At 35.6% G+C, this 12,273-nt stretch overlaps 1 protein-coding gene across 1 annotated transcript in view; it reads right to left on the bottom strand.

Moving 5' to 3' along the window:
- Positions 1 to 12,273, bottom strand: part of LOC136027296 (inactive rhomboid protein 2-like) — a 51,857-nt gene that overhangs the window by 29,472 nt on the left and 10,112 nt on the right. Inside the window, exon 2 of the mRNA XM_065704405.1 lies at positions 7,635 to 7,893. Coding sequence (XP_065560477.1) covers positions 7,635 to 7,790 — 156 coding nt within the window. The 5' untranslated portion in view covers positions 7,791 to 7,893. The remainder of the gene's footprint in view (positions 1 to 7,634; positions 7,894 to 12,273) is intronic.

Raw genomic sequence — 12,273 nt, forward strand, 5'->3', positions numbered from 1 at the left:
GGTTCTCCCCCTCGTCAGTAACTCGCTCTTTACACTAAAGCTTAAATTTTGTCCCAATTCATTAAGAATGACCCCTGAATCACAAAAGCCGTAGAATAAATAGTTGAAATTACTAAAAATACTTTAGCGTAAAGAGCGAGGTATTAGAAGGAGGTGAGCCCCTCATATGGGTAATAATTTCTGTTTGTTTTAAGTTTCAATGCTGTTCCTTACTTCCAGCTGAAAAAACTTTTTCATATTTATTTTTTAATTGTTTTTTTTTTTAAATAATGCTAGTAAATCCTCCTCTCCCTTCATGGAAATTTTCTTCTCCCATGACAAATTCTCGATGGAAAGTTCCCCCAGCATATCCCCCTCTTCTCAACCCCTCCCCCCAACCAAAAAAATCCTCCTGAAAATGCCTGTACACTTCCCAATAACCATTACTATATGTAAGCACTGGTCAAAGTTTGTAACTTGTTGCCCCTCCCACGGGGACTGTGGGGGAGTAAGTCGTCCCCAAAGACATAGTTATAAGGTTTTTCGACTACACTGAATAAAATGGCTATCTCAGAATTTTGATCCGTTGACTTTGGGAAAATAATTAGCGTGGGAGGGGGCCTAGGTGCTCTCCAATTTTTTTGGTCACTTAAAAAGGGCACTAGAACTTCTTCTTTCATTTCCATTAGAATGAGCCCTCTTGCAACATTCTAGGACAACTGGGTCGATACGATCACCCCTGGGGAAAAAAAACAAAAAAAAAACAAATAAACACGCATCCGTGATCTGCCTTCTGGCAAAAAATGCAAAATTCCACATTTTTGTAGATAGGAGCTTGAAACTTCTACAGTAGGGTTCTCTGATACGCCGAATCTGATGGTGTGATTTTCGTTAAGATTCCATGACTTTTAGGGGGTGTTTTCCCCTATTTTCTAAAATAACGCAAATTTTCTCAGGCTCGTAACTTTTGATGGGTAAGACTAAACTTGATGATACTTATATATAAAATCAGCATTTGAGCCGGGTCGCTCCTTACTACAGTTCGTTACCACAAACTGTTTGACTGATAGTAATTTCAGTTCGTTTTCGGAATTTCAAATGACTTTAAAGTATTTCCGCTCATCCTAGGTTTTAACTTGGCTCTTTACTTCTCTTCAAAAAGTGTCTTTTCTGAAAACGTTTTTTAAAATTATTTTTTGTTCGTTTTCAATTGACAAAGCTGTATTATTGGCTTACATTAGAAATATTAAAAAAATTTTTTTTTTTGCTTAAGTGCCTCACCTCAATACTTAGACGCGAGATATTGTAATTCCCGCTAGGGCTTAGATTGTAAAAATGTTTAGGTGGATCGGAGACACAACATAGTAACCTGCCTTCATCTTTAACCGAATGGGTGATAAATCTTTCTACCCTTCCCCCTTGTTTTCCTAAGCAAACTGAAAATTTCAACTACAACCCCCAAGCTTTTTCGAAGATGCTGTGTTAAAAAAACGGTATTCCAACAAACTGGATCCAATAAGTCGTTTGTTACAGATGCACCAGTTTGATAACTTGGCAACGCATGGTTTCTTTTAATTGATCTGAATAATAAACTTTGCATGAATTATAAATTTCAAAGGAACTTATTCTGTAAAAAACATTATGGCGGATCAGAGAGGAAACTTTTTACCCCCTTTTCCCATCCTACAACTCAGAATTGGAAGTCTATCTCCCCAATCTCCTTCTTGTTTTTCTCAACAGTACCTGAAATCCTGCTGCTTTGTCCAAGACTTTCATAAGATATTTCAGTTATACAGTTTCGATAACTTGAAAGTTTAAACTCTATCCCAAGAGCTGTTATTGGGCATTATGATAGTCTGGGTGCACATACTGTCTTTTGATTGAACTATACACTCTCCCCCTTTGAAAACCTCAACATCAACTTGCCTATCCTCGTTCCTAAGCCATCACTGGAAGCACGAGCTTGATATTCCAAACCATTCCCAATATATTGAAAATCCACTCTCCTGTAGGAGTTTATAATGTAAAAAATGTTTTAGCAGGTCAGATACATAAAGTCTTCACCCCCTTCCCACACCCCCAACGCTAACACCTGAAGACCCCTTCCCCATTTCCCACCCTTACTTTCCCCAATGATACCTTTAATTTTTCAAGGTACTCGAAGAAATTGTGACTTAAAACATTGCAGATACACATTTTTGATTACCTGGACACACGTAACTTTTTTATTTATCTCTACCCCAAAACTTGAGGTCCACTTAATCCCATCTTAAGATTCCCTTCATCCGCATCCGTTGATCAATATTCCTCTGAGTGTTCCCTGAAAGTTTCATTTTAACAGCCTTAGCTATTCCTGAGGTTTTACAGATACACCCTTTGACAACCTGGATAAGTTTAGTGTCTTCTGATTTAGCTTAACATGCCAAATAAAATACCCGTAAAATACCCCTTAACATCCCTTGAAAGTCTTAACTTATTGCCCGTAGCTGTTCCTGAAGATATTTCAGATACACAATTTGGACAACCTGGATACAAACAGTGCCTTTGATTTAGTGACACTTTCCCCTCAATACTCTGTGAACTTAATTGGCTTGACAACCTAATACAAGGGGGGAGGGAGACGCAAGAAGAGCAGTGGCAGGTACAGGCAGGAGATAATTAGGACATATTATGTTAAATAAAGTCAAAGCGAAAAGGAAATGTTATAAAAACAGTTAATAGTAACGAAATACCAATAAGAAACCGACTTGGGCCAATATTAACAAAAACTCTTAAAATAAAATTTTGATGACAAACGATATATTAAGAAAATTGGCTTTTTATGGTGATTCCAAATATACAAAATTCATTTAGTTCCTTGTTACACATAGAAAAGCCAAAATTTGCCTGATTTACCCAAAAAAGAGGGAAACACCCCTAAAACACCAAGCAATCTTAATGAAAATCACGTTATTAGATTCATTGTTTCAGAAAACCCGACTGTAGAGGTCTCAAGCTTTTATCTGTAAAAGTGTGGAATTTTGCGGTTTTCCCCAGAATGAAGATCTTGGATGCGAGTTTATTTGTTTTTGTTTCTTTTCCTAGAGTGGCCACATCAAACCGAAAGTGCTAGAACATCAGGAGAAAGTACATTTGAATGTAAATTAAAAGATTTAGAACCATTTTTAAGTAACCATAAAGGTTGTGTCACTGGAAGTGTTGTTAACTGCCATTTCAAGATATCAAACTACGATTTTGCCATAAGAGTACGAAGTTGCTATCAAGTGTGAATTCTGAGAGAGGTGATGGATAGAAAATATCAAAAAACTACATTTAACGCTCCCTCGTTGCCGATGAAGTAATGATGCATGGTGACGCACTCATTCCAGAAAAGTCACGTTCTTCGTAAGACACGACGATGACAATGGTTAATGACATGTTTGCGACAAGGACATCCCCATAAGACATGGCAACCATAAGACAAATGGTAAATGTGGATATTTATCTTAATACTTGATTAACTAAGTTGATTTACTTTATTTTTATGAATTGTATTCAGTGATGTATAATTGCGCATCAGCTAATATAAAGGAGGGGCAGTAGGGTATTGTGTATGAACAAGTGGGAGGTGATGCATGAAAGAGGATATTTCAGTGTTAAAAAGGCTAGCTCCCCATGAGCCCTCCGACGAATATAGAAAGAGACCGAGGGGATTAGGAATTAATTTCTCATTCACTTTTATTCAGACTAAGACTGAACAATCGAGCTGCGTGAGGATATCTCCCGTTTTATTGCAGATTAAATAAAAAAAACTAGTTTTTTTAACTGAAAGTAAGGAGCGACATTAAAACTTAAAACGAACAGAAAGTACTCCGTATATGAAATGAGTTGTTCTCTCCGCAATCTCTCGCTCTTTACGCTAAAGTTTTTAATTGTTTTAAAAAGTAGAATTGTGGCAAAGAGTCAAATTTTAGCGTAAAGAGCGAGGGATTGCGGAGGGGACAACCCATTTCATATACGGAGTAATTTCTGTTCGTTTTAAGTTTTAATGTCACTCCTTACTTTCAGTTAAAAAAACTAGTTTTTTTTATTTAATTTCTGAACGTTTTTGAATTAATGCATGTATGATTTTGGCTCTCCGTACATAAATTATTAAAATGAAATTTGCATATTAATTCTTTTTTTGGCTAAATGGCTTTCTCTTAGTTTTGATCAGACGATTTTGAGAAATAAGGGGTGGGGAAGGAGGCCTAGTTGCCCTCCAATTTTCCAGTTACTTAAAAAGGCAACTAGAACTTTTAATTTTTAACGAACGTTTTTATTAGTAAAAAATATACGTAACTTAAGGACCACTCTAGGACCACTTGGTCGATACGATGACCCCTTGAAAAAAAAAAAAACAAAAAAAAAAAATATATAAACACGCACCCGTGATCTGTCTTCTGGCAAAAAAATACGAAATTCCACATTTTTGTAGATTGGACCTTGAAATTTTGTCAGTAGGGTTCTCTGATACGCTGAATGCGATGGTGTGATTTTCACACCATCGCATTGCTCAAATGTCAAATGTTCCATTGCTCAAATGTCGGGTCAAAACTTATATATTTTATTTTATTTCATATTTTATATATTTACCTTGAAATTTTGTCAGTAGGGTTCTCTGATACGCTGAATTTCGATGGTGTGATTTTCACACCATCGCATTGCGTCAAATGTCAAATGTTCCATCGCTCAAATCTCTGATACGCTGAATGCGATGGTGTGATTTTAACACCATCGCATTGCTCAAATGTCAAATGTTCCATTGCTCAAATGTCGGGTCAAAACTTATATATTTTATTTTATTTCATATTTTATACGCTGATATGCTGATGCGCTGATACGCTCAATGCGACGGTGTGATTTTCGTTAAGATCCTATGACTTTTAGGGGATGTTTTCCCCTATTTTCCAAAATAAGGCAAATTTTCTTAGGCTCATAACTTTTGATGACGAATACTAAATTTGATGAAATTTGTATATTTAAAATCAGCATAAAAACCCGATTGTTTTGATATATCTTTTAGCATCGAATTTCCGTTTTTTAGAGTTTCGTTTACTATTGAGCCGGGTCGCTCCTTGTCAAACAGTTCGTTACCACGAACTGTTTGACAAATGCTACTGACATTTATTTCAAAGCTTTGTTGAAGAAAGCTGTTGAAGAAACTTTCTATTTTATTTATCATATAAAGGATCTGAAAGCGCACATCAGCTATCATGAAGGAGGGGCGCTAATTCACTTTGTAAGCGGGGGCTTCAACGAGTAAATTTTAAAACCAAATATCCAAATATTCTTTAATGCGAAATGCTTCAAGGAACTTTGTTTTCAGCAAATTTAAATGAGACATTTTTCTTTTTCTATTTATATAGACTGGTATACTTATAAATTCCAAATTTCCAATACAAACAAATACAAGTATTTAAACATCAGAGAACCTCATTGTTAGGTTGTAATGGCTTCGGCCACTTAGAAGATCATAAATCAGACAACAATAATGCCCCTCGTCGTCCATCCGAATTTCTTTAGTAAAAAATATTATTAAGGACTCATTCAACAAAACTACTGTTCACCGTAAATTTTGACAATATATTCAATTTTTGTTCAAAATTTAATTGTAATCCAACATTTTAATTCTTAACGAAAGCATAACAGTTTAAAATAAGGATGAAACCTTTTAATCGACAGTGAACAGATATAAAATTTTTAACTCGATATTTCGAACGCATATACAGTGTTCATCATCAGCAGTCATCAGGAGTTTTACTGCTGATGATGAACACTGTATATGTGTTCGAAATATCCAGTTAAAAATTTTATAGTTAACTGTCGATTAAAAGGTTTCATCCCTATTTTTTTAACTGTTGTACTTTTGTCATGGAAAGGCAGCGTGGTCTTCTAAGTTATTTAATTCCTAAGCATTTTAACTGAAAAATATGGGGTTATCAGTCAATTTATAATTACTGATACAGAAAATAGAAGCATAAAAACACAGGGGCTTAAGGGGCTGGTAACCCACATCCTATCTTGGTTAGACCTGGGCATGATTTAAAAACCAACAAAAACTGAAATATAAAAAATTGTTTCAACTGAAAGTAAGGAGCAACTTTAAAACAAACGAACTAAAATTATACCTGATACGACGAGGGGGGGGGGTTGTCCTCTCCTCCAATAATTGCTCTTAATTCTGAGCAATTATTAAGTTTGACTACATGTCCAAATTCTTTAAGAAAATATTTTTTAAGAAAATATTAAAGTTTGACTACATGTCCAAATTCTTTAAGAAAATATTTTGAAATACAAGGACCATTGCATTGGAAAAAGAAGCTTTTTAAAGTAATAAAAACGTTTAGCTTAACGAGCGAATAGTTGAAGAGGGGATAGTCTCCTTAAACACAGAATAGTTTCAGTTAATTTCAAGTTTTAAAGTTGTTCTTTACTTTCAATTAAAAAAAAAACTTTATAGTTTTATGAACACGATACTGCCTCAGAAAAAATGGTCAATATCTCAATGCTCGCTGCCCAGTTTTTAACGGGTAGCAAAGCATGGAGAATTTGGTTTTTGAAAGGTCTTAAAAGAAAGAATATGAGTAAAATAAAATTATAAGAAAGAAATTCCAAACAAATAAAAAAAAAACAATAGCCTACTTATCAAGAGTGACTTAGTGATAGGAACTTTTTGATTTCAATATTATTAAGCAAGGTTTTAGCTCTCCTTCCTTTGGTTTCCTCATATTTACTTTTAAGTCCTCAATTTTCAGAGGACAAGGGCCCCCTTGGCTCCTTCCCATCTATGGGCGTTTCTGTCCCTAAAAAATATTGGAAAGGTTAAACCTAAGGCCCTCAGCAGTTCTAGAGACATTACAGACATGACACAGAAAACTGGATGCACATACCGTCTTTTGGTATCGTTCAACAGACCTTGAAATTTCAAACTTGCAAACTTAGCCGTTCCTGAGATATTGCAGATACAAAGTTTTGACAGCCTGGATGCTTATGGTATCTTTTGATTAAACTCAATATCCATCTCAACATAGGGAACTTTCCCCAGCACCTATGGGGTCAGGTCATCCCCAGGGATAAATTTATCAAATATATCGATTGTTATGGACAAAATGGCCTTCTAAAAATTTTGATCGGATATATCTGGAGTTTAAGGAGTTGAGATGTAGCAACAAAAGACAAGGGATGAGGCTGGTTGACCTCCAATCACATTTAGATTTAAGAAGGCAACTAGAACTTTGAATTCCCGATCAAATGAATCCCCTCCAAAGTTTCTACAATCACTCCTTCCATGTAAAGTGGCCCTGGAAAACGAAATATTGATGGCTTATACTCTTTACCCAAGGCAACACTCTAGCGTTGTCTCTGTTGGTTTCGATTTTCTATATATTCTAGTTATTTTTGTTGTTATTTAATAGCCTGCATTTAATACATATTTTTAGGCAACAGGATTAACAGCAGCTTTCATTCAAGGTTGAATTCAAGCAACCGACGAAAAATTTATCAAGCTCTTGAATTTTTTATTTTTGTACCAGTCTTCCTCTTTTTCATTTATACTGTTTTTATGATTTTTCTTAAAAAGCCTAAGCTGTCTTTCTAAAGAAAAGTAGACATAAACCCACACTGAAAACAGTTACCTGAGAACAAAGAGTTGCATCACTATGGAACTTTCCATTTAAGAACATACAATGCTCCCTAGTGAGGATTCTACATTCACCTAGAATTCCAATGCAACAAGGTCGACCGATCAATTCGCAGTTCATATGATTAATATTCTCTTTACGAATTTCCATTAAAGACGTCACTGCACTACTGAGTCTTTTGCGACATTTGGGCCACTTGGTAATATCGTCTGGCCACTCGTATGGAGCAATTGATGCGGGCTCGCGGCAGAAGCTGAAAAATAACTATTTCATTATTTACAGGGGCGAAACCTAGCCAAAGGGCAGAATACTGACATAAAAAAAGATAGAATATACCGATTAAGTCACTGACAGCGGTGGTCAACGATATATTTGATAGGATCAGGACCGTAGGATTTTTTTCCTTGCAGGGGGGGGATTAGAAAAGAATTTTTTTTCCGGGGGGGGGGGATGGTCACAGAAAACAATTAAAAAAGGTATCAATAATTTGTTAACATACGTTTTTGTTACGTTTTTACGAATAGGACAAACATTTTTTTGGGGGGGTGTAGGGTCAGACCCCCTAATCCCCCTGGATACGGCCTTGTATATGATATATGATAATTCTGAGTATGAATAAATCACATTAAGGAGAGAATTTAAAGAAACTTTCCACAACTTTTAATGGACTAGGTATGCAGACGGTAACTGTGAAAAATAGCTTTCTATTTTTTCGAATGTGGCCTGTAAGACATGCTAGAAGATGAATCTGTTATAGTGTTGGTATGCAAACTGGCATTTTAGTTCAGTATGCAAATACGATTCTGACATTTTTAGACTAGCTCGCTAGTTTGATCCTGCCTAATTTTACCAGTTTTAAGAATATCATTATTTAGCGCAGATTGTTTGTATAGAAACATGAATTTCAAGTGCGAGAAAAAATTCACAATTTTAAGGAACCGGAATTCTTTCAGTAGGCTTCCGGAACAACTAATTTTTAAATTGTTAATAATAGAAATACTAATCAATTTCTTTTATAATTTCACCGGTGTAATTTATTAGACAGCACTTCCTTTTCACTTACATTTGAATACGAAATTATATTCATCACCGTTAAAATTTACCCATTAAAAATTTTATCGTTACAGTAAAGCTTCGTTGAAATGTGCGTTTTCTTTTAATTTTTCTTTGGTTGCGTCTACAACGTGTGTTGTGTTTTCCTTTATGTTGTGTTTAGGCTGTTTATTTCCTTTGACATACGCTTCCGGATGTAAAGCCGAAATACCCAGACTTTTATTGCTATTTTTTGATTTTTTTTTTCATGGCGTTAATATAACATTTTATCATTTCTAATACATTTTCGTTTTAACCTTTTTTTCAAACTCCGTAGACACACTCTTCCAGATGTCAAGCCGAAATATTCAGACTTTGATTGTTATTTTTGGATTTTTTCCCATAACATTTGACCATTTCTAATACATTTTCGTTTTAACCTTTTTTTCAAACTGCGAGAGTGATGATGTGACATTAAGTGTATAGTTTGTTGACAATAATAATTTCAAGAAATTTCGTCAATAAATGCTCTGGTTGAGATTTTTCAGGATTTCCTAGATAAAAATGCAGAACCCTTTTTTGAGCTATCTACCTCATGCATCAGGGCATTAATCGAGAACAATTGCGTCTTTTTCTGGGCCAAAAAAGGCAGATATAGCTGCATTCAAGAGCTTGCAACACTGATCCGTAAAGGCGTCAGCTTCTGGTACCCTTATTTCTGAAAAATGTCCTCAGACATATCATAAGCGTTTTGGGATGGAAACTTTTTTGGTTTTCTGCGTTTACACTATCCATATTCAGAGAGAATTTGCATATGAACGCTGCCGGAGATGAGGTAGTGAGAGTAACTCGTACACTTCCTTCTTCCGTCTACATTTATCAGGAAAATTACGGGTCAGAATATTTATTGAAAAATGTCATCTGACTATCACTTGACCATGTGATATAGTCTTCCAGCGACGAACTAGGCCCGTCGGACAGTCTTCCAGTAAAGACCTAAAGACACAGTACCCAACCCCTGTGAAGTAATGTAGAAATTGTGATCCTCGAGTTCCAGTTGCACAGCAACACAAGCGAAAATGTCTTACAGAGTATGTTCAGTTTCACGCTTGTCGCAGAATCAGAGAATTCCAGAAGTAACTTTTTGTGCAAGAAGACCGATACATCGAAGTCTTCATTTTACGGATCTCAGCCCATTATATTGCTGTTCTAATAGTTTGTGTAACGATTGTGAAGCAGTTACACAGGCTAAGGAAAAACCATAAAACAGCTCAATCAAAATAATTAAAAAAATGCAAGATATATTAAATACAATAATGTAAAAAAACGGCAAAAACTGGGAATAATACTTTGAGATGGATTTTTATACTTCTTGGACGTCTAGGGAATATTACTTAGGCATAACTAAATGTAACTCCTTAGAAGATTGAGTTTAGGTTCTCTAGAAAAAAAGTTATCTCTATGATGGATTTCAAGAAAATATGGTTCAGTATATCAGATATAAACATAATCTCGTATGATTCACGTCATCTTCCTTCCTTTTCATAGCGCTACTCAGCGACAGAATTAATAATACAACAGTAAAATTCTTGAAAAAAATATGAGTCTGCCACTTCCAAATTTGGATTTTTTGCATTATTTTGAAAATTTATAAGATTTATGGAATCAGTTAACTTAGGCTACCGAAGAAGCAATTGAAGTTATGTAAGGATTCAAAGTCATTTTATGTTTAAGAAATATACCTCAGAAGCAAAGACCTTGTCTTTACAGAAAATGTAGCAAAATCTTTGCAAAACATTCTTTCAAAATAAAAAGTCAAAAAACGGATTTTATTTCGCTAAGGCTAAAGCTAAGGTCGGTTTTTAGAGGAAAAAGATGTGTTCATCTGCAGTGGAAAATGGTGTTTCAGGGAAGAGGGTCGTATCTAGCTTGTCAAGGAAAATGGATAGGCGTTCGGGAATGCCCTTTATTTTTGCAAGAAAGTCCCCATTTCCTAACCTTGCATTGCAACATTACTCGACTAAAACATTATAGGCATGAGAACCTTCTTTCCGGGAAAGGAACTCAAAATTGTACTTTCCGGTGCTATGTGGCGCTCAAACACGGTGCTATCATTAATGATATGCAAAAAATACATGGAAGTTAACACTTGGAGTCTAATGAAGGAGTCTTCAACCACTCTTCAAAGTGAAAGCACCTGTTTTTCGACTTATTGAATTTCAAAACTCGCTTCGGAATTGTATGATTTCACTGCCATGAACTTTAATTAATTAAATGACTTCAGCAATTATAGAAGTTTCACAATAAGTGAAATAGTATACTTCAACAGATTATTGGAAGTGATAAGCTCTCTGTGGACGACAAAGACTTAAGTATTTTCCGTTGAAAGAAGTGCGCAAAAAAGTGTGATTTGTTTATATTCAAACATTTATCCCACCTGAGATACAATAAACGTGCGAAAACAAACAAGTTGTTGGAAACGGTGAGTCACAAAAACACCCTCTTGCGTGTAAGTTTCTGTTTCTGCTTATTTATTAGGCTACGAGATGATGGAAGTTATTTTAGCATCGATTCATGTATTATCCGGAAAGTTACAAGCGATGAAGTCGAAGCTGAATAGCCTGCAAGAGGCTCAGAACTCAGCAAGCGGGGCAATACAATATTTCTCAAATGAATTAAGAGTTGAAATGACGGTAATAAAATCGGAAATATCAGCAATAAACAGTAGAGTCCAAAAGACAAGAAAATCAAGTAGCCTACAATTCAGGACTCAAGTATACGATCGTATCGATATCTCGAGAATCGATATATCGAGAAGGAAGCACGAAGGAAGAATTTTGTAATTTATGGGTTGCAGGAAAGCACAGCCGATATTTCTTTCAAAGTAGAGTTAGCGCATTATCCTGCAAGAATGGTTCCCCAAAGTAATATCCGGAGTCACGATTTACAGGATGTTTTCAAATTGCCATCAAAATCAGGATCACGTCATATGCTCATTCGGTGTTCAAATGCGTATCAAATAGACATTGTTTTGCGTAATGTGAGAGTTTTTGGACAGGAACGAGTGTTTGTGACTTCGGCAGTAAGGCAGCACGAATGGAGAATGATAGAAAAGCGGTGAAAAACAGGAACTCGCGGGCCATGGGAAACGATTTGAACGTTTTATGTTTGGTCATTCGAATATACAAGGTCTTACAAGTGAAAAGTTGGATAGGGTTAAAGAAACGAACGATTTTGACGTTTTAGGTATGGTAGAGACGTGGAAAAGTGTCTACCAAAATCCAAAATATTTTACCAGAAATTATACCTTTGGACCCCTGAAAGAAGGAGATACGAAACTATGAGCACTAATTTCGGAACTAATTTCGGATATGGGAGGCTATGATATCAGCTAAAGAAAAAGCTACAGGTCGAGACGGAATTCCACTACGAGTATGGAAAAAGGCAAAAGAAGTATGCATACTAAGTTTTAACTGTCGTTTTCAACCACATATTTTTATTGTGCTGCTGGCCAGTAGAATTGACAACATCTATAGCTGTACCATTATATAAAAAAGGAAACATTAAAGAAGTCTCGAATTACCAACTGATCTAGATTTGT

Source organism: Artemia franciscana, chromosome 1, assembly GCF_032884065.1.
Source record: "Artemia franciscana chromosome 1, ASM3288406v1, whole genome shotgun sequence".
Lineage (NCBI taxonomy): Eukaryota > Metazoa > Arthropoda > Branchiopoda > Anostraca > Artemiidae > Artemia > Artemia franciscana.